Below are 24,226 nucleotides of genomic sequence, written 5' to 3'. Positions count from 1 at the left end.
CCGTGGCAGCAGCAAGAAAGAATCTAATAAGAGAATTGATCTGCAGATTCCAATTCTGTAGAAGCCAGCATCAATCAACATTTGTGTCAATAACGAGATCTTATTGAGGCTTACCTAATTGTTTTAGATTATTTCTGACTCCTGGAAACATGAACAAGAAATAAATACCTGAGTGATTTGCCTGTTCTATGGAGACATTAAACTTTTCAGAGGGGCACTACATGTATATATGTATTTAAAACAAGGGACATATATTAAAATAGTGGTGCCTAGGGATGCAAAGAATGATTGAATAGTACCATGTAACAGGTACTGAGTAGTAAGTGCTTGATTGAATCAATCCTTGGTGTTTCTTTTGTAGTTTTCCATTGAGTCACGTTGCCTTCTTTTTCTTTTTACATTATGATGTTTCCAAAAGGAGGGACTTTTTTTATATGTTTACAGAGGTTTGTGCATTCTGGGCATATGAGCATGTATTTTTGTTTACGGCTGTGTCGCCCTGGATGAGGGTGTCTGCCAAGAAATAAATAATAATAATAATGAAATGACTATTATCCAAAGCACTGTTGAGTCCATGCAAGGATGAGCAACTAAGGTTTCCCAGGGGAGTTTGCCTGAAGCGCTGGGGTCAATTTCCCTGCTGTTCTACGACAAGTGCCCTGGGATCTTACATTTTCACAAATCAAACGGGGCAAAGTGAAGTGGGTAGGTATATTGGGGTAGTATTTTAGGGGTGTCAGAAACATTTATGGTTGATGGTAGACACAATGCACCTTTTCAAAACTTTTGGAAATCCTTCCCTCTTTAGCATCTATCAACTTTAAGCTGGACTGAGGGAATTTAATTCCCGTTTGATGGATGTTCAGAGCCTTGTAATGAAAACTAGTTTTTTTTACTGATCCCAGTGGACAGGAGCCAGACTAGCAAAACTCAAATAATACTTGGCAACTAGTCTCTAATTATATAGTCTGAGCTCAGAGTTAAGCTGCTCCAGCGGAAAGGAAAGCTCTCAGAAATGAGGTTGTTTTGGGAAGGTAGGAGGTGGAGGTGCATTCATACCTGATTCTGGGCTCCTCAGCAATTTCACAGTTCCTAACGAGCAAAAAAAAAATCCTATGATTTAGAAAGGGACAGAATTAGGCAATAACACTCTTTCTGTTCACATCCATGCTTGTGAACAAATAAAGGCTTAGACCAGTTTTAATACTGCACACACTAGACACTGCCTTGTGACTTGGCTTTGGCTTGCCTGACTTGCACACGTGAACACACGTTCACCAACACTGTAGTTTCAATGTTGCTAAAAACACAAACCCATAGTGTTTATAGTTTTATAGAGACATCATGCAGTATATTTGCAAGTTAGTTTTAAGGGATATCATTAAGGGATCTTGCTTTAATAAGGATGGGTTTTTGAAAGCTGAACAGAGGCTCTGTTTGAGTGGTTATATTTATCATGTAATATGTAGCAGTATTATAATTCAGACAGCAGCTTGTGTCCTAAAGAGCCCAGAGTATAATTTATCAGGACATATTTTATTAAGTCTTCTATTTTCATAAGAATTGATTTATACAATGGCAGGGTGTCCTTGTCAGTTCTTGGCATACAAGTGGATTATAATTGGAAAGAATGTAGAGGAGGGTATGCTCACGCGAGACAAAAGTTGAAAGCTAGCTAATTTTGAAAGCTACTGGTTGACTTGTTATCAAGCAAAGGCAATGCTTAATACAGAGACATGGCGCATGACACATGACACGTGGAAATTATCCGTTCAGTAATTGCAAGAAAAATGTGTTCTTTATGCTTTTCTGTAAAATATCCTGATGTGTTTCTGTTCGGTGTATTTAACCATCAAGATGAGCTTGCTGTGTGACCCATTCTGCCCTCAGCATGGCAGGTTTATTGGATTTTTTTTTTTTTTGACATGTGGACATGCAAATTGAAGCAGTTTTACAATGTTGATGAGAGCTTTGTAGCTTTGCACAATGGCAGTCGGAAACTTCCCAAACAGTACAATTCAATGATCACATGTTTATCAGATTTTCAATGGCGGCATGCTGTTTGCATTATTAAGAAAATGTAACATAATAGAATCATGTTACTGTTGATGAACAGAGGAGTGGATTAATTTATGGGAAGAAGAAGAATGTAAAGATAATGCAAATGTAATTTTAGACCCTGCCAATTCAAAGCTATGCAACATAAAGCACATACCTATCAGCTGAGTGTTGTTATATTATATTTTTAATGTCTACTTTCACCTGTTCTGACCTCGTCTGCAGTGTGAGCAGTAAACAAACAAAAAAACAAAAACAACAACAACAACAACAACAACAACAAGATTGATCGTGTTCAGGCCAAGAAGCTAAGATTAAAGATTACCCCATTGCATAGCTTTTTGGTCCAGTGGCAGTTCAAACACTGATAAGTCCTGGGGGATTGCAGAGAAGCTAATAAAACCAGCTTTATGAAAACGGCAAGCGTCTCAGTGGAGTCTTGATTGATTATATTGTTATTTATGTTTATGCATCAAATCCTCAGTCTAACACCTTACTGTTGTCTGTCCTCTGAGATTTATGAAATTTGAGTTGGGTGCCTTCCTTCATCCATTCTTCCAATTGTCAGGTGCTATCATCTGCAATGAAGTGTAACAAGTTTTCAAAATCTGAAGGAAACATGATGCGATTGCCTTAAAGTCAGTGGTGGATTTGTCTTGTTAAGCAGATTCTTCTGTGCACTGTACTTTATAATTCCCTGCACTTGCTTACTCCACACAACAGGAAACACTGACACATATCTAATCTTATGAGGATGTCTTGGAAACTGACCGATCAAGTTGTGTGGTTCCTTGCCCCGAGGTCCTAGCTGCTTAGCTGTCAGACGTGTTGCACTGTTGCAGGGTAGAGCCTGACAGTTTACGTCTTTATGTAGCATTTTCACTGAAGTTATTCACATTGTTGGTGATCAAAAAAGCATGCATGCAGGGGAATACAGCAGCATACCGAGCTCTTTATGCATTGCGAGCAGAGAGATTTGGATCTCTGCCTGTCTGCAAGGCTTGCCATTTGGACGTACCACATGTTGCGGTGCTTTTGCCTCTGACATAAAAGAAAAAAAAGACTGTCTGTAGTCATAAAAAGCAGAACTTTTTCTTCTTTTTTTGCTTCAGTTATTTCCAGTGTTTCTGAAACTGAGATACACTATCATGTATTTTATATGATAGTTTCTTTTATATTGAAGGAACTCTTAATTTCCACATCTGTGTTGGATCCATCGTGGCAGTAATGTGTTTCCCCATTGGCATCGCTACTTCAAAAGCTTGATTTCTATTGAACTCAGACAGGGGTTAAGTTCCTAGTGAATTTCTAAACCTACGTTCTCTTTGGCTGAGTTGAGCTTGAAAAAGGGAATACAAACTTACATACAGTATCCCAATTATATATCATTGATATATTGCACCAATAGGGACCAATTAAATCAAGCTGGGCAAAATTTGTAGCATTTTTGTGGAAAACAAACCAGCATTATAAGAAAAGTTTTATACTTGAAACTTAACTGTGCACCACCTATCCAGGTTTAATCTCTTCATTAAAATCAGATAAATTAGATGACTTTCTAATTAATCTTAAGGAATTTTTTTGGTTTTGACACAGTCTCCTGAGTACAGCCCATCAGTATCTGAAGGTGACTTCTTGTCTTTTATAAGAACCAGAATGTGACCAATATGCTAAAAAATCAGGTGCCACTGTCTAAAGAATTGCAACTTTCTGGCAGTGAGAACAACTTTGACTCTCCTTGTTCTCTTGCATTTTCAAGAACTTCTGTAATAAGTGACAGCAATGATGGGATTTCCAAAAATAAATACAAGAGGGAAAGATCCCAGAACAGAAGCTGTAGTTGCCCTTGGCTCAGTATGCTGTCATAAATCATGTGGTTTTCTATATTTGCAGTTAAGTAGATCTGAAGAAATACAAGCAGAAAACCATTGGTAACTAGTCTGCAGATTAATATGTGGAAATATGTTTGGTTTAGCATTCCTCCCGAGTGCAATAGAAAAAAAGAATAGAGTATATAATCAAGTAGTGTGTGAATATGAATGCATACAAATCCTTGGAGTCCCCAGCTCCCCAATGCAATTATTTTCGATTCACATTAATTATTCCTAACAGATGACATTAATGACTTTGAGTTAAACCTGTGTAAGAAAGCCCTGCACCAGATCAATGGTATTTAGAAAAGGGTCACTTTTAAACTCCCCCACCTGGTCTGAAGCAATCTCATCTAAAGCAGCTGCTGCATGTCACAAGGTTATCAATTTAGAGTACGTTAAGGGAGCTAATAGCACAGCTGTCTTCTCCATTATTTCGCTGTAATGTAATTTAAAAAATACCAATATATATATATATATATATATATGACTTTTTGAAGCTAAGAAGATGTTTTTCAATTCATAAAGTATCTTTAGATGAGCTACTCTTTCTGTATGTTTCCTTTGGGAAACTTTGGGAATTTGTGATACTGCAACAGAAAAACATACTTTTTCTTAATGTAAACTGTGTTGGTGGACGAGTGCTTATTCTTCCCACAGTTCTCCTATTCCCTTGTTACATTTCTCGTCTTCTGTTTTGCAGAGACTCCACTCGCGCATCATGGACCTGTCGGCCGGGGACCTGCTCTCTGAGCCCGAGAGGAGTAAAAGCTTCCTGCAGTTACGAACCACAGAAACTGACATTCATGTAAGCAACTATTTTATTAAAACCCCATTCCTGTTTATTATAAAGCTCTCCATCCTGCAGAACTTGCCTGGCTATCACAGATGAAAAATAATGCTCTTCCTCCAAAAACATTATCAAAGATTAAATATGCTACCCTCTCTGAAATTTAATATCATGTTCCTGGTTTATAGAGCAAGCACAAAGTGTCATTTTTCTCAAAGAGGAATAAATCTCAGTCATTTCCCTGGGACACTGTTTTGGGTATTGATTTCAGCTCATCGTCTCTGAGAAATGTCCAAGAAGGCCTTTGTAAACGACAGTGTAACATATTACTCATCCATCTTGTATGATATATTAAGTATGAACTTTTAAAAATGCATGTGCTCAGCACATTTGGGGGTAGGGGGTATCATTATGCAGGTCTGACAAACAAAAAAAAAAAACCAAAAAAAAAAACCAAAGGCCAACGTACTTAGCACGGTTATAATGTCTTGCTGACAAAGACCTTTTGAAAGTAAATCAGGCCGCGTTTGATTTTTTATTATAAGGTTTGAATGTGTTTTAAATTGCATTTTATCTTAACTTGTACTGTATATCTATTACAATTACCATGGAATTTCAGTTTGATGTCTCATAAAAAAGAAAGCATAAGAACTGACATGAAGAACATGTAAAAGCATTGGCTAGGTGGACCTGAGGTGTAAGATCCAATAATAAGGAACACGGTAACCTTTCTGCTCTGCTTGGATTTAACTGTAATCTGTAATATAGTTCAGCCTGCAGCTTGGAAAATCCAAGGGGCATAAGATCTCATTCAGCCATTGGTTTGAAAAATTAAGAGTAGATATTTGGTGCAATTATTTGTTTAGCTTTTGGGCAAACATCTGCTAAATGAATGATGCTGTATGTAACAGCATTACAGCGTGACTGCAGCCACTGCTGCTCTTAAGTGATAGAAAAGGCAGTGTTGTAAACAGCCACTTCTTAGTCAGCTGTGTTCATTACAAAAATACCATACTGATAACCATTTTGATAGCCAGGTTATGGATTGATGAGTTTTATTAACACATAGAGTGACAGATTTCAAAGTTGTACTGCCATATATTTTCAGTTTCGCCAGCACAATGCAATGCAATACAAAAACGTGAGTTGCAAAAAAATACTATCTGTTATCCATTACTCTCTTGCTTGGAGCCAAGCTTTTAGTCACAGTCAACCAAAATCCCTTTTGGAGAACGGTGATAACTACTAGAGTACTGCAGGCAAGCGAGATGGATGGTAGTACATCGGAGAGTTTCTTACATAAAGAATTGAAGTAGATAGGAAACCAAAATTAGACTTCAAAAATTAGTTTCGTTCTCAGTAGATCTTTTGAGCTTCTAAATTAATTTAACTTGTCCAGCCTATAGTGCCTCATCTGTTATATATTTAACTATAATACAGTTGTCAAAAAGTACTTGTGCTTCTATTACATTGACTTTGCCAAGATCTGGAGTGTGTGATTGCTGTTTTGGTATTGCGTTTAAAAATTAAAAGCAAGCAACCCACAAACAGTCTCAGTGGTGTAATATGTAGTGACAGCTTACATAAGGATTTTGAAGTTGAGGATGTTTTCCAATCCAGCCAGTTTTAGACTCATAAAACCAAATTATGTGTTAAAGCCCAAGTTATTAGAAAGCATAGCCCACAGCAGACATGGTCCAAATGCACAAACATGTTAACTCTGATAATGATTGCTGCACCAAAAAATTCAGTAGGCAGGTTCATTTAAAAGGGATGTGTAAAGATCTTTAATTACAAGTTTGGTTTCTTGTTTTTAATTTTTTTTTAAAAGCGTTACAAAACTGCTTCCAGTCCCTCCTGGTTTGATGAGAGTACAATCATTTACTATAAATACTGACTGTATTAAGAATAAGCAGTTTTAATCACTGCTGGGAATGAGTCGGATCATAAAAAGATTATTTTTTTCTTCAGTCTCAAATTTATACACTCTCCTTGCAAAATGTATTAAAAAAGGCATATCTAATAAAGAGATGCTGTATGTTTGTTTCCTAGTGTATAATGTCTCTCCTAATAGTGACAAAGTAATTAATCTAATACTCCCTCATTTCATTTTCAAGACAATGCAGTGACAAAGTACTAGATTTATTGGCAAATAGATAAGTTAGGCACAGCATTAATCATTTACTGCTCTCCATCAACATAATTGAATAAACAGAATATTATTCAACAAGTTTAGGCTTTGTAAAAGGTAATCAGGTTTAGAAAGATATAGATAATGGCTGTGCACTTTTAGAACTATGATTTGCATGTTTCCTAGATTTCAGGTTCTTTTGCATCCTTCATAGTAAATCTTAATGTGGTCTAATAGCAGCTCTCGTCCAGATAAGACTAAACGGATGACCCTGTGCCCAGTATGGGTCACTGCCTACCACCGGGCCAACTGCGGGCACTTGGCTAATTTGGTCTCATTTTAGCTGGCTATAGTCTGGCACCCAGAAGCCAATTTCTAATGAAATCTGAGCCAATAATCGTCCTGACAGTGCTGAGATGTGAACCCACATGCTCTTGGTGTCGAGGATTAACACCCTAGCATGCTAACATTTTTTAGTTGAAGCACCATTCTTAGATGATACCCACCTTCTTCAAATGAACATTATTCAGGTAAATAATATCTTGCTTCGGGTGTATGTTTATTCAAGCATTCTGTACCAATATGCCTTGCAGTTGCAAGATAGAGTGTGTGTATATAGGATGCAGGTTTTAGAATTATTGAAATAGGCCTGGACCAATATAATCTGCTTCTGTTATGTCAGAGTTTAGTCTTACTGGTTTCCTATCTACTTTAATACGGTATATGTATGTATATGATACATGTATTCTATTTTTATGCACAGGACAATTACATCTCTTTGTGTGTTTGCAGGAGTCCCAACAGAATGTGAAATCTGAAATACCTGTCTTCAAATGCCAGAGTCAATTAGGTTTGACAGTACCAACACAACTGTACCCCCGCAGCAGCTGCAGCAGCAGTGAACTCTCCCTGTCGAGTGCCTGCAGCGAATATTCCAGTGGCTCCTACACTTGGAATGATGGAAAATTATGCAGCAAAAGGGTAAAGCAACTCAATTTTTTTCTCTTTTTGCTTTAGAACGATGCAGTTGAACATTTCAAATGATTTAAAGTATTTGGGGATTAAAAAACATGTGTTGGTGTGGACACGATTTACCACTGGCACTAGGGATCTTGACATTATATCATTATTCAAGTTCTTTGAAGCCAGGTTGTGTTATAGGTAGTGTTCCACGATTTCGTTTTTTATTTTCCAGCTCTCTACCTCCCTTTAAACCTTAATTAATAGTTGTTAAGTCATTCAATTGTATATTTGATAAGTGAAACATTGTTTAAATTAGCAGGAGAAAACAAACGCACTAGAAACTGACTCAATGGAAGTTAATAAGCTGAATTCAGCAATGATTAGACTGAAGCCAGAATGAAATGCAGGTTCAAACAGAATCAGGTGAGAACAATGTACGTCGTTTGTTAACTTAATCAAGATATATGAGCGTATATATCGGCTCAAAATATGTTTAAAGGGACATCTCGTGATCAAAAATAAAAACAGAAAACGCGGAACACTAATTATAGGTAGGGCTTCTGATTTTTGGTTTTAACTGATAAAACCCGATAAAACACCCCTGATACAAAAAAATAAATAAATCGGTGGATAGCCAATAAAGACCGGAAAAATGGTGGAAATGGTTGATCTATTCACGTTGGCTTTACCCTATTCCCATTAAAAAATAAAACCTACTGTAATAAATACATTTCCCAGTGCTGAATACTTTAAGCCCGCCCCAACTACTGAATGACAGCACATTCCTACATTTCTATTGGAGACTCCGCTTACGAGATTTAAAACGAGATTACAATCAGGAAGGAGGCTTGTTAGCAGGATTTAAAGGTGTATTACAGTTAAAATAAAGAGGATTTAAAACAGAATTGTGGCGAAATGTATAAAAATGGCTACACACAAAACCCCCAGAAGATTGTGCCTGTGACCATTTCGTTGTGGAAGAAGGTACAACTTAAGTGTGCAAGTACTGTCAAGTTACTATACATATTTTGACACAAAAAGACCAGCTCAAGGATTTTGGAAAGTAACCGAAAACACTAATTTCATACAGTATATCAAAAACGAAAGCCCCGAAAAAAACGATTTACATAAAACTCGAAAATAGCTAAAAATAAGCACCAAAAAATGCAATTAATAAAACCCGAAAAACAGAAGCCCTAGTTATAGGTTATGTTACACTCCTTATTTCATTGTCTGAAAGTACAAAATAAATGCAGTACATAAAGTATATCTCTATAGATCTATAGGTGATGTTTCAAATCATGCAGCTTGGAACTACCATTGGAAGATAACACCATTACCATATTTGTGACCCATGAAATACAATACAAGGGCTATATTCTTTGAATGAATTCTCTGTAGAGATATGCATGAAGAGAGAGATAGCACATTGATTTATTTTCTGTGAGTCTGTGTGGGAGGGTGTGCGAGCGTGAATGTTTGAGGAGTTGCTGCTGAGGGAATAATTTTCACTGTAAGGTTTATATTATTCAGTTTGTCATCAGATGCTTTGTATTGTTTGAATTCATTTTCCTTAGACAGGATCTTGAAATTAATTCAGCAACCCAGCTGTGCTCTGACCACAGTTACTTTTGAACATCTTGAATAACACGTCGTGTTAAAAGATATTAACTAAATTACATACTGTATGTAGCAAAACCACACCTCTTTAAAAGTACTGCAAAGACCATTCACAATCCTCCTAAGTTTTTTTTTTTTTTTTTTACAGAAAACAGCCATTAGTGTTTTACCAGGCTACCTTGGAGAGCTGTCAGAGACTGTAATTGCAGGTTGATTGATGGGTTGTCAAAGTCATTATTATAGCCTACAGAGTGATATCCAAAGTCAACAATGAAGGGGACAGGGACAAAAAGCACACAATTTGAGTTAATGGATGCTAGACCTCTGAAATATAGATAACTGAGTCAGAACCCAGAATATCAGTCAGATTTAACTGTGCAATAGCAATGTGCAAGTGCATATTAATTGTGACTCTTTGTTTCCTCTTTTTTCCCCACCACACAGTCATCACTGAACTGGGAAAAAAGAGTGAGCATTGGCTCCTCGGCCCCCAACGTCTCCAGCCCTGCCAAGGAACAGCTGCCCACCAGAAGGAAGGAAAGCCACATCCTGGAAGGCCTGAAAAAGCTCCAAAAGAGGAAGCCGATGGAGCCACCTTCGCTCATATCCAAATGGGGATACAAGGACTGCATGAACTCCAACGAAGGGATATACTCACCCGGTATAAAATGTGTGGGTCGTGGTGCCCCTAAGTCCCATCTGCCAAACAAACCTGTGGGAATGTGCATGAGCCGCGAGCTTGGAAAAAAAATTGCCTATGACTATGATTCTCACGATGACGCAGATGATGAGTCTACAAATACACCCACCCTACCCTATGATTTACCAAGTAAGGACTGTAGGACGTTCTGTAAAAAGTTAACACACAGTGTTTCTGATAGCCTGTTCAGCTGGGGGCACAGTGGAAAATCAATGATGGGGAGGAAGCCCTCATACTTCAACTCGGCGCGACCTGAAAAACTAACAAGCTTTATCAATGGCCTTTTTTTGAGTGAGAAAACGTGTACAAGCTTCAAGCCCCCAGTGTTGAAGTTTAAGGCCAGTCCTACAGACTTAGATTGTGCACTCCAGCTTTCTGACATTGATGATCTGGAAGTCCTGGAGGACTTGCATGTGGAAAGTGGGGATGATACAAGCAGTAAGGTGAACCAACTTGCTGAGAAACGAGCAAAAGGAGGCTCTAACAGGCTTTCAAACGAGTTTGACAAACTTCCCCTTCCGCAATGTGAAAAAGACCTCAGTCGTTCTTCACAACTAGACAGTAGGCCAAAGACTTTTAATGTGATGAAGCAGAATAAGGTGGTAAGAAAGACCTCGTCTGAAGAATGTATCACTGTAATATTTGATGCGGAAGACGGGGAGCCTATTGAGCTTAGTTCACACCAGACTGGAGTCGTCTCTGTGACTAGAAATGAGATTTCTGTGAACCAGCAGCAGACCATATCCACTGCCGAATATACTGAGCTCATACCTCAGGGAATGGCTAATTGTCAGAAAGGAAGCAATGTGAGGAACTACTCAGTCCTAGAATCCCCACAAAACAAAGCTGAACAGCAGCCTGACAATATGGCAAAGAAAAATGTTATTCTTTCGAGTGTATGCACTGACACCCCAAGCTCTGAAAGACTGCTGCCACACATTCCTCAACAGCCAAAATTAATAAAGCCAGCCTATAATAATGCTCACAAACTTAATTATGTACCTTCTATGCAGACAGCTTCCTCTCAAAGGACAAATTTGACCAAAATACCAAGCAGTGGCAAAGGGTCGCCACAAAAGGTCTCTAAGACATCTGCGAGTGAAACTAGCAATAACAATGGGACCTCCAGTTCTTCATGTCAAGAAAAGTCACCATCCTCTCCCCCAGTTAAGCTATCAAGGTTCATAAAATCTCCTGGGGGTGGTTGTAACCAGAGCCCAAAAGCAGAATTGGTAGTTTCAAAGCACAATGCACAATCTCAACAGAGCTCCAAGATTCCTTGTCGGAATGACTGGGGAAAGGGCTCTTACACTGGAGTACCAGGTTCTCCTCTGTTACCTAGGCGACACATGGAATCTGTTGATTACGGGGAGCCTCCAACCAGAGACAGGAACTGTGATCCTGGACAAGCTGAACTCAGGTCTCCCTCCCCCCCTCCACCACCAGGCAGATCTGCTTCCTTACTGATAAGACCGAACTATGAAAACACCCCTCCTCTAGCACTTAAACCTGGAACCCACCTCAGTACTTCAAACGCTTCAAGAGGAGGGTCTGCTGCATTGTTACATCATCACAATCAGCCGCCCCAAGTTGATGTTCAGCATCAAAGCCCTCAGATGATGCAAGATACAGCAGAATTAGATGCAAGTCATTGTGCTGAGCCAGCCCCACAGAAATTGGTAGATAATGTCACCCAACAGCTCCAAAGTTCTCCCGGAGCCCATCAGACTCCAACAAAAGGTTCTCCAAAAAGGTTTTCTGTGAAAATGTATCATCCTTCTTCCACTTCTGGCCTTGCTCAGGGTGTCAATGAACCTACAGCAAAGAGCTCGAAAAACATTTCCTGTTTGTACAATCCTCAGAAAGGTTCCTCACTACAAAACACATTTACCAGTAAGAAGGGGCTTTCCTGTGAGAATGGGTTACCTCTGCAGTACAAAATATCTAGCAGCTTGCCAATATCACTCCAGAGTCACTCGCAAAGTACTATTGAGCCACATGGAACTCAGGGACATGGTTCCCAAGTGACACCAACGTCACCTGGTGCTGAAAACAGTCTTCAGATCACTGAAGAAAAAGTTGTAAAGACACGCATTCCCATTGGGCTTAAAGTCCTTGTTAAATCTCCACTAGTGCTAAGGAAAAGCATAACAGTGCCTGGTAAGCAGGAAAAAGATAATATTAATACAGCTTCCAAAGGAACAGTGACGTCAAACAATTTTAGGCAGTGTGATGCATTGCAGGGAACGAGATGTTTTGAAATGGTGACTGCAAAATCTGATCAAGAGATTAGGAGTGATATTCAGGAAAGTTATTTGAATGAAGAAACACTGTCACCAGTATTGAATGACAGTGAGAGTCCTGTTGCAGACAAAGGAGATGGAGAAAGTAGACTGTTCAAAAGGTCAGTTTCAGTGACAAATAAGCCCCATTTAATGCCTGCCCTGGGAATGAATGGAGCAAAAGCCCGCAGCCAGAGTTTTAGTGCACACACTGGGGATAAAACATGCACCAGTGTGACAGAAGGGCCTGGTAAGATACGCACTCAGATCATAACAAACACAACCGGAAGGGGGAGCTCCTTACCAGGACAGAACTCTTCCATTGAAGGGTTTCAGCTGACACCTGGAAGCCGTCCTAGTGAAAGCCCTTCTCGTTCTCCAAGGGGAGTTGACCATTCCCACAGCAGGCAAAGCTCTTATGGAAGCATGAGTAGTTTAAGCAGCCACCAAGGTAGCCCAAGCAAAGTTGCTAGTAGAACTACCCCCAAAGAAGATGGTCCTCAAAACGGGTCTAAGTATGAGGGCAACAAGTCACCACCTCAAAAAGAAGCACGTAGCCTACCTCTAGCCGATAGGTTGGGACTCAGAAATTCCAGACAACGTGGAAAATCACAGCCTCAGTTTGATTCTGTCTCACCATCTCATTTCTTACCGGAGCAGGCATCTGAAAGTATTGGTAGCAGGTTGCTAAACCCTAGCCGAATTGAGATAATGAGACCAGCAAAAAAGTCGGATAACCCCACAAGAAGGCCAGAGGTACCGGAACAACTCAGTCCTTCGGTATCCACGATAGAAGAGAAAGTTATGATGGGCATTCAAGAGAACATGCAGAAAGGTCAAGGGAAGGAAAAGTCGCAGGTCACAGAGACAAAACTAAAAACGGGTTCTTCATTGGCCAGCTGGTTTGGTTTCCGCAGGAGTAAGCTCCCTGCACTAAGTGGCAAAAAAACTGATGCCTCCAAAGCAAAAGAAGAGAAGAAAGAAGTCAAGATTGGATCGGTACTGGGGAACAAGCAGATGAAGTCAGACAGAAAGAAAGATAAGAAAAATGAGCAGTACAAAGATAGTCAAGGGCATACAACAAAACCAGAGAATAATGATAAAGTGGTTTCAATCATGGATCATTGCAATACTAAGATAGGTCCACCAATGAAACAGCTTCAGCCTTCTACAACCAAGGACCAATTTATGAAGGAGCTACTGAACAGGTACTGTACATATAATTATTATTAATTAAAAAAAGAGCTTTGTTAGTTAAAAACTGATGTTTGACATAAAGGAAAGGGTAAGGTTGAGCTTTTATTAAACTCAAGAAAAAAAAAAAGTTTATTGGTGTGGAATTTAGTGTAGAAATCTGTCTTTTAAACCAGACTATCCCAAAGAAAGGACCCACAATTTGAGAATCACTGTTCTAGATTAATGAGGGAACCCATTCCATCATTCTCATCTATTGCTCAGTACAGCCAAAAAGGAGGAGGTGGGGAGACTGACGGCTGAATTAAGGCACGTATTGTTTAATTGTAGCTCTTCTGGTGAGTTACAGTAGTATGAACTAAAATATGCTTTATAACTACTACAAGTTCCAAGACAAAATATAAACTGGAACATCTTACCAAACATTGTACTTTAGATGTAGGGACATTGCATAGAAACACTAGGTAAATACCACTGATGCTGGAAATGATTGCTGTTTTATTTTTTAGTTAAATTGATATTACTTTAATACAATTTTATCAGCAGCTTTACATCACTTTAACTACAATATAGCTTGTTTTTTATTTATTTTTTATTTTGATTTAATGCATTTTCATATTTCATATCGTGTCACCATATTTATCTTGAAAGTTAACTGGACATGATGCATTTCTTGTGGTAGCTTTATCAAAAAGCCCAGCTCTTCCTTTGAGACAGCTCTTGGATGAAGTGTTTATCTTTACTGTCACTTCAACCTTAGGTCCATCGAGGTAGTCAGCAAACGTGATCCATGCTTCTCCTCTGTGTCCTGCAGCAATCTTAGATAGAAAAATATATCACTATGTGCGCTCCAGTAAATTGATATACTACCTCAAATTGTAATCGACAGATTATATCAAGGCTAGTTAGAAACATTTATCACTCAAAGGGTAAAGAGACAGAAAGATGAAAAGAGGTAACTTTGAACATTAAAGCAGTAAAGGAAGCTAGTGACTTGAAGGAGGATGGAGTCATTTATCAGTAAAATCGCTTTCTACCTGCAGGGTTGATAAGACAGAAAATGGATCAAATCACGTTTCCTACAGGAGTATGTCAAAGGGCAGCTCCCAGGACTCATCTCTTCCAACCATCTCTATCAGCACCCAAGGGAACCACAAGAAAATGAACGCAGATATGGAAATGCACAATGAAACTGTGGTAAGATTATTCTGTTCAGATTGTAAAATGTAGTTTAAACATTTGCCAGAACATGTCCTCCGGTCACTGTTTAAAAAACGAATCAACTAAACCTTGGTAGACCTTTAACTGTGTTATCAAGACCCCAGGACCACATGTTAAGTCAGTGGCAGCGTTTGTCCTGTGGTGGCCCCATGCAAAGCTTGATTCTGGGGACCCTATTCCCTATTCTTACCAGTAATACTACACTACGATACCATGACTATTAAATAGGGCAACAACAACACTAATAAATGTATTGCATTTTACTACAGCAATCGCAAAAAAGCACACTCTCAGAGACAGAAATTAACCTTTCGTGCACTTGCAGCGGCAAAATCTGCAATAGAACTGAATAATCCAGTTTTCTGCAAATCCGGTGCACGATCGATATCTGCCTTAGTCCAGTCAAACATTCCTGCGACATTGTAGAAAGTAAATAGTTTTTGATTAATTTCATGTTCAGGTAAGAAAAGCTTCTCTCCCCTGACCCTACTGTAACAGGCACAGTCAAAAGCATATGCAAGGCAATACTGAGGTTAGAATACAGGTCCAGCAAACTTCCCTTGTAGACATAGTTGAGCGTCGCAAGAGGCAAGGACGATACATTGGCTGGAAACGCATCTATTTAAATGTGTTTCCAGGTTAATTCAAACATGCTGCCCTATGTGTGTGAGACACCTGTATTCCCCTCAAGTTTGAAGCACAGATGGCAACTTTGTTTGTAGTGTGTCGAAATTAGTTCATTTGTAAATGTCTTACCATTTTTAACTTAAATCGATTACATGATTATGCAGCGCATACTGACTTGAACTTGCGCATGGTTTTAAACCCCAACACGTTGTGTTTTTTCTGGTTATGGCTTGTGGCGTATAGATACAAAGAATGGTAAAATGGCTAATAAGCCATTCATTCTGGTGCAGACTTAAGGAAGATATACCTTTTTTTATAGTAACCGAGTCACGACACCAGGGGCCCCCTCGCTGCCTTGAGACCCCATGCAATTGCATGGGCTGCGTGTGCCTAAAACTGCTACTGTGTTAAGTTCTCTGGTAGCTTTTCAAGGCACCATCCTTTCTTCCTTTTCTAAAATAGCAGCTTTTATCTGTGACACACAGTTTCATTAATCATCTGGGTTCTTGTTACATTTTGCCAGACACAGTACACAAAAGCGTTTTCGAGTTACCTAGGCACCATGCTAGCTAATGAAGGTGCTCAGATAAAATGTGTTTAAATGTCACATGTGTATACTTGTCATTGATTGTAAGTTGAAAAGAGAACACAGCACTGGTAGCATTTGCTGTGAGGGATGCTCACAGTAATTGTTGCTCAGTACACAGGGAACTCTGTGAAATTTTGATGACATTTTTCTAAAGGGAAACATCTTTGAAAATATCAACCTATTGCTCTTAAGTTGCTTTAATAAACCTAGCTGGGGACATTAGTACCTTTGAAAAGATACGACTAAAAACAGTGTTTTAATACAGTGATTCCATTCTGATTTGCTCTGTTGCTTAAAGTTTGTTCTTCAAGGTTTTTTATTCATATTGTTTTCAATAATTCTGTGCTTTCCCATTGATAACATTCATGGAGGAGTAGCGATGTGGATGTTATCAAAGGCTATTCAAATAAAGGATAATGTAAACCACTCAAAACGATCCACTTCAGCTTATTAAATAGCTGATAGGTTTCATTTATTTTTTTATCTACCTTATTGTATTTATTTATTCATTTATTTTAAAAAAATGCTGGCAAAAGCAAAAGATCACAGAGCATAGAGATGAAGAACAATGAAGCTGGCACTTGCTCTGTTATGTTTGTCATTTTAGTTTCCTGAATGTGTCTCGAGTCTCAATTTAATTGCATCCTCTGTTTTCGATTGTTTTTGGAGGCTGAAGGTAGTACAAATCCTCAGGAAAATGATGGTGAACTCTGCACTGCCCTTCTCTGGGGGAGATTTCTAACTGGCGTGCTTTAAAGAATCAGAACCAGCAGGGTCAGATGGCAATTAAAAAGGGAAATGCAACACATCATGATTCATAGATGACCATTAGCAGTTCATAAACATATTTAAATACAAAATAAAGGATATTTAAAACTGAATGCTAACAGTAAATCAGATGACAACATTAAGCATATAATCAATTTATTCTGTACTTATGGCATTTTACCTCCTTGTGAACAATCACAATTAAAAATATGATTTATTTATTTAGTAACAGTTGCCATGGAGATCAGCATTAAGAAGTACATCTTCATTTGAAGCCACACTAATTACTGCAAGAATGTTCTGTTGTTTTCTTCCCAGCCACTTTCCTTGTTAACTGAAAAATGGAATAAGATAGCTAGCTTTCTGTGTCTGCTTCTAGTGAACCAGCAGACCAAGGGTGATATATAATAATAATAAAAAAAATAATCATATTTACAAGCAGTCATGATCTATTTATATTTTATAGTGATATATGATATGTGTGCATTTTAGGTGACGCAAGGTCATTTGAAACCCTTTTAAAGCCCAGTATTGGGTATGATTGGATTGAAAAACCTTCCTTTCTCTCATCCCTGTAATCACCATCTTCTTTTGTTTTTTGTTACAAAAGATGCAGATTTTTTTTGGATCATGAAAAAGTGCTGTAAGTGGACCCATAGGCGTATGTTAGGCTGACCTTGCAGTGTCAGTGAGAAAGGAGAGAGAGAGAGGGGGAGAGAGGGAGCATGAAAGTCTGGAATTGCAATATGCAGGAAATTCAATCTGACTGATGTGGAATTTTGATAACAAAGCGGAGCCCCTTATCAGAGCCACTCAATTTAACAATGCCCCATTTAATACTGTCCTGACAGCTCTGGTTATATCTTCACTCAACAGGAATACAACAAAAATAAGCTACATTTTGCATTAGTGGTTTATTTTTATACTGCCGGTAGAGCTTTCATCCCCCATGATATCTATCTATCTATCTATCTATCTATCTATCTATCTATCTATCTATCTATCTATATTCACACGCACATATATATATATATATATATATATATATATATATATATATATATATATATATATATATATATATATACTGTGTATATATATATAAAAAATAATAACTATATTATATCATCTATAGCATACCATAATGAGTACTTTTTTTATATGCAGACCATTACCAGTGGCGTGGTATACTGAAGGGATATTAGCATTGCTGTGGCATGTTACAAGGTAATAGTGGAAGTCAATATTATGCTGCCACTTTTTAAAGTTATTTATTTACCCGTTTGTCTGAAATAACCATTGTAGTCCACTGAAAGAGTTAGCGGGGCTCGAGCGTCCCTGTGAAGCGTTTCATCAGTAATGAGTGGTTTTAGAACAGGGGTCAATAATTAGTGTCATCTTTTCTGTTACTGAGCCATAACGGAATGGCTGGCCTCCACAGAAAACAATAGGAGAGCAGTTGTCTTGTAATTCGTGACTAATGCATGTTATTGCATAACATATGCCATTCTCAGCCCATTATAACCTTTACTTTTGAAATCACAAAGAACTCCTTCACTGGCACTGGGCACGTTACAGAAACAATACCATTGATAATGTGTCATTTTAAACGAAGCAAACACTGTATAGTCTCATTGCCACCTTGTCATTTTGCTCAGTACATTTCCTTCCAGCTAAAAAGACTATTGCACTGGACCCTATGCTGTATTGGGAATTGAAATGTAGATCTGAGCTAAATCTCATACGTACTGGGTGTCCTGTTTAAGTACCAATCAGTTTGGATAAGGGGAAAATCAATCTCTTCAAATAGTTGCTTGGGGGAAAAGCAGCATGCTTAGTTTCACGTTGTGATAGTCGAATTAAGAAAGGAGACAATCATTTAATAAATATCTTTAAGGAGACAACTGCGCCAAATTAACACTGTTGTACATGCACCTTACATTTTAATTCAAGTGCTTCTAGATAGTTAGAGGTCACTTTGGCACTTGGTTGGAAACTGCAGTGTTAGAGTATTCCATAAGGAGGGACAGTTCCAGAGGCTCGTACTCAATAAAGCTGTATATCTGCGATGTAGGAGCTAACACAGGAAAGGTAATGTACTGCAATAGTAGCACAAAGGTCCTATAAACCAACAGCTGTGTAATAGTGTGCATTTAATGAAGTTCAACGGTATGAATGAATAAAAAACAAGAGTCTTGCTCCATGTCCAGTATTTTCAATGGAGAGCAATACACTGATATTTAAAGGTGTTTTTACACCCATTTTGGGTGGGTGGTGATTGAACATCGTCAGGTTGCAAATAAGGTAGCAAACTTTATTTTTGTAATTTATTTTTTTAACAAACAGACCAAGATTGTGACACAGAAGATCAACATTATGGCAGATGATGATGAAGAGACCATCCCCAAACCTTCTTGTCAAGATCATATGCTAGGTATGGACAGTACATTCTAATTACCAGTGGGCAAACCAAATTCAGTGATTATAGGCTGGATGTTTATTTATTTATTTATTTTGTACTTAGCTAGCATTTCAGCAAAATGGTGAACAAAATGCATCCTTAGCTCTAAACGAAAGAGTATCAGAAATCAATGCCTGGGTTTTCAAAAGGCCTTTGAGTTGGTCGTCACACTGTTATGAGGTTATGAAATTTGGATCACAGAATTTGCAGTTGTACCATTGCGGTATAGCTTCAAGACTGTGGTAAATATATTCAACTTTTTTTATTTTTGATTATTATTATTATTATTATTATTATTATTATTATTATTATTATTATTATTATTATTATTTCATACATGTCTCTGACCTGGCATTTCTAATTAGTCTTAAAGCTAATTTGCCAAACATGCAGTGCACACAACTCTCATGATATGATTGTTTAGATATCAGCCTAGCTTAGCCATAGTTATATAAAATGACTCGCAAAACTCTTAAATGAATATGTCATATGTAAGTAATAATGAAAAACTGCTTGAAATGTTTTCAGTTTAAAAAGCAATTATAGATCTGGAGTAAATTTAAAGAGCCATCTAATGAAACCAAAGTCTGAGTAGGACATCAATGAAAGACTGTAGTACAAGTTGCATAAGACATTGATAATGCACTTTTAGATGTCCCTGTTAATAAAGACTGCATCATCGTAGTCTGAAAATACGATGTCCTGCAGAGTAAAAAGAAGACTGTAGATATTGAAATAACTTTTCTGTCATTGAGAACTTTGCTGTAAATTTGCCAAAATCTACATTTCAAATACAATGCATGACATATGTAAAACAGTGGTTTTTTTACAACTATTTTTTCACAAAAAACAAATTGTACATCTTTGAATGCCCTGATAACTTTCCAAAGACGTGATTACCTTGGGAATATTTTGATTCTCATCAGCCTGTGTAAGCGATTTGATCTGAAGTGTTTTATTGATATGAACCCCCGTGTGTTTGACTAATTAAAGTGTTAAGTATTTTTAAACTGGCTGGGAAGCCAACATTCTCTGCAGTTTTGCTGACTCCTCATTTTCAAATAATTGGATAGCCTTGGCCTTGCCCATTCTTTGGGGTTTATAATGATTTTTTTTAGTAGATTAATGATTTAAGGGATTAGTCAAGCATACAGAAAGTTGATGTGTTTTTTTGTTCTTCTTAAGAGGTTCAAAGAAATGTTATTTTTGTGTTCCCTGTAGTTATATATTTATTGAAATTGTCAGATTCCTTAGCTGTGTGATTCATGTGCTAACGCATGAGCAAAATGTGACATTTTGTTATATATGAACATATAAAATTGATGATCAAAGGAAAAGGGAAAGGTATAATTTCTTAATTCTGTTGCCTCTTTGACAATGCATCTGCTGCAGGAGTGTCCGTTCTCTGTACTCCTGAACGTATTTACGACTGCTTGAACTCATTCTACTTCTGACCTGAACTGCTGTCAGGTATCATTTCATGAGCATTTGGTGTGTTGATTTAGAGACCCTGTGCTGGATTCCAGGAGAGCAAAAATAAATACATTACAGAGATTTAAACTGTATCTAGCATGAAGTCAAAAATATATTTTTCTATATGTTAATTAAGCACATCATTCCAGGCATTTTCTGTAGGATTGAAATGTCAAGCCGAAGCCCTGGCTTGAGAAAATAATGTTTTATTTATTTATATATGTATTTAATTTTTTGTTCTAAATATATTATTTGCTATGCAGCCTAAAGGTGTGATACCCAAGGATTTGTTTCCCTCATATGTTTCTTTTCCCCTTTGGAACGTATGAAGTAAATTTCTCATTGCCTTGGATCTGATGGAAGTACTTGTCGTCTTATCACTTTCTTCTTGTGTTGCAGCTAATATGACCCCCCCCCCCCCCCGCAACACACTTAGATTCATATGGAATCTGAGTTTTTTAAGTCCCAGATGGGTCCTGTTATCTGTACTGGAGGGAAGAATGTGAATGTATATCACTGTTGTAGAGTAAATGGCTTCACAGGAGTCAAAGTGAAACAACATTTTAAATAAAAAGAAGGCACTGTGAGAGTGACTCTACTAAGAAGATGGAAAAAAAGACATAACTCATTTGCTCATATTCTTTTATGTATGAAGATTTCTGACTCGTGTAGCAAGGCACCTAAGCATAAAAATGAGATGGGACAACCGCAGCAGATACAATTACATCCATCCATTTGTTACATCTGGTTTGTATTTTAAATGTTACCGATTTAAGTTTTGTAATACTTTCCATTGAAACTGAGAAGCTAACTGACAATCCATGAAATTGATGATTTAAAAAAAAAAAAAAAAGTATGATATTCCTGTTCTTCAAGGAAATGCCAATATTCAGAGGAGTAACTAATCTTTGTCATTCTGAATCCCTTCATCAGCTCATTGACATCACTTCAGCAATCAAATAGCCATCATCTTATCAGTGGTTGGCTGGTTCATTTTACACATGATCTGATAAAGGAATGATGTTTGCTTTATCTCTTCTCTGCCATCTCAATAAAGCCATACAACATCTTGAGGGTTTTATATAAGAGATGTGGGTTACTGGCCTGAGAGGTACAGTCAGCATGGAGACTAGAATTAAATCAATTTTCAATCTTTTTTTCTGATGAAGTCTTGAACCATTGCCTGAAGATAGTAATGCTTGGTGCCCCATTATACTTTAAGAATCTGTGTTCAGCACGACTGAGAACTGGTCATAAATTAAAGGATCTGTAAACTCTCTTGGGTTCCACACATTACGACCCAATCCAATTTTTTAAAGTGCTTTTGTACTTTTCTGTGTTTTTTTTACTGTCATTTCTCAGCTATTTGAGATTATTTTTGTGCAGTAAGTGACATCTAGCATACACAACAACTCTAGTGTTTTTCAGTTATGAAATAACACTTCCTGAAGTAACAATTTTTTCTCTCCATTTCACATGCATTTTTTGCACACTTACAGAATTCAAATTCAATTCAAGTAAGCATATAAATACATACATATATTCATCAATGAAACCATATATACACACTGTACATGGTAAATTTGAATTATCTCATTTCTCAAAGTCTAAAAAAGGCTTACAATATCAGATGGGAAATGTTGGGAGAGGAAGTCATTTCACTATGGATATTTTTAGGACCATATGCTTTAATAACCCTTTAATTGTTGGCAGGGGATAGTATTATATAATGTGCATTTCAAATCTGGGCATAAACTTGATTTATGCAGCAGCCACTGAAAGTCATTAGCCAACATTATGCTCAGTAACTCGGGCTGGGATTTTGCATCCAAAAAATCCAGCCATCAGTTGTATGTGAAGTCTGGTTTGGTCTCAGATTTTGTTTAATTCTTCCACTTTTAAAATTGTAAGAATACATGCTTTTAAATGTTAAATATAACTATTGCATATGGCAGTATCTAAAGGCTAAAGTCTAAAAGTTGTAAACATTGAACACCTGGATTACATTTAAAAGTGTAAACGCTACATGCTTTAATCGTTAATGTTCATATCAATGACTAAATATTTCAAAAAAGTGTTCCAGTTCCAATGGCTGATTCATTTTTGGATATTAAACAAATGCTTGTATCTCAAAAAAAGTTCTTACTCCAGCTAGCCATGGACCATGGTTTTAGAACAATTCATGGCAATTATCCAGGTTGGTAGCAGTTCAGAACAAGTTTTGAAATTGGTTTGCCCACTGAAGTCTCAGAAATACAATGTTTTTACTGACTGTTTAACTTTAACATTGTTGATTATCTGTTGTAAATATTGCTTTTTTTTTTTTTTTTTTTTTTTTAAACCTTCCCAAGATGCCCTTATTTCCCATAAACCCTTTCATTGCCTGTGACTCCGGTGCTTCCTTTGTCTCCACCCCCCATCACATGCTTCTCCTGTACCTTAGGATCAAGCTGCCAGATGAGAACCCTAGACAGCGGGATAGGAACTTTCCCCCTCCCTGACTCGGTCACCAGGGCAACCGGAAGACATCTCCCCAAATCCCAATCCAACCCTGAGAAGGTGGTAACTGTCTCCCCAGAGCCAGATGAAATCCTGCCCCAAATCACTCTACCAAAGGCCAAAACCCTGGAACGAGAAATGCCTTCCACCTCTGAGACTTGCCAACAAGAGCTAGGTGCAGTTTGTCACTCACTGCCTGACCCTACCATGGCTGCCAAAGCTGGGCATACTTTTCAGAGCCGGCTTCCCACGTCAACCACCTCAGGTAAATTACAGTACCAGCCCCATACAGTATATGTGTGACAAAGACCCTACTTGTCAGGTTTGGTCCAGGACTTTACCACTGTATTCTATGGGTACGCCAATAAACAAGTCCTAGTCACAAAGTGTATTTAATGCACGTAAGGGCACTTTTTATTAAGCACAAAAATAAAACAAAAAACAAAACAAAAGGCTATCTCCACTTGGAGACCTAGACTAAACTTGTTCTTTTCCCCAAACTAAAGGGTTGGGACAGCTAAGCCGTTTTCCCAACAAAACCACTCTTTTTAATTAACCAGGCTAGGCCTTCACTGGTTTTCTTCTCCTAAACTGGACAGCTAAGCTGTTTCCCGGTCACATACATTCAGCTATAAACACACCATACCTTCATTGCTCTACACACAGCACTTCCTCTGTTACTAGCCCCCTGGCAGTCCTCCCTCTAAAGGACCTTCAAGCTCCCTTTTTATCTGATGTGGCTGTTCCCAATTAGCACCAATTATCTAATTTGGGAACAGCCACATTTTTACATGTATTTGTCAGGATAGGCATTAAGCCCATCCCTGCCAACCACCACCAAAACACATAAACACCACACTTTATTTACAGGCAGGGCTCTGCCCTGTCACAATAGTATGTATCTGCTTCAATACTTGGTTAGTATTAGAAATTAGCTGCTGATTGTAAACCTTGTAATGGCAGCGCTCACAAACAACAG

General features: G+C 37.9%; 1 protein-coding gene across 7 annotated transcripts in view; it reads left to right on the top strand.

Moving 5' to 3' along the window:
- Positions 1–24,226, top strand: part of LOC117409405 (nck-associated protein 5-like) — a 195,036-nt gene that overhangs the window by 151,478 nt on the left and 19,332 nt on the right. For 6 of the 7 annotated variants that reach the window (XM_034015403.3, XM_034015421.3, XM_034015438.3 and 3 more), the window contains 6 exons: positions 4,633–4,737; positions 7,643–7,831; positions 9,878–13,623; positions 14,653–14,806; positions 19,161–19,248; positions 23,192–23,512. In XM_034015403.3, coding sequence (XP_033871294.3) covers positions 4,633–4,737; positions 7,643–7,831; positions 9,878–13,623; positions 14,653–14,806; positions 19,161–19,248; positions 23,192–23,512 — 4,603 coding nt within the window. Of the gene's footprint in view, positions 1–4,632; positions 4,738–7,642; positions 7,832–9,877; positions 13,624–14,652; positions 14,807–19,160; positions 19,249–23,099; positions 23,513–24,226 lie in introns of those variants that run through there. The other variant, XM_059032415.1, reaches the window with a different exon arrangement.

The sequence above is a fragment of the Acipenser ruthenus genome, chromosome 10, assembly GCF_902713425.1.
Source record: "Acipenser ruthenus chromosome 10, fAciRut3.2 maternal haplotype, whole genome shotgun sequence".
Classification (NCBI taxonomy): Eukaryota; Metazoa; Chordata; class Actinopteri; order Acipenseriformes; family Acipenseridae; genus Acipenser; species Acipenser ruthenus.
This window is presented reverse-complemented; position numbering and strand designations above follow the sequence as displayed.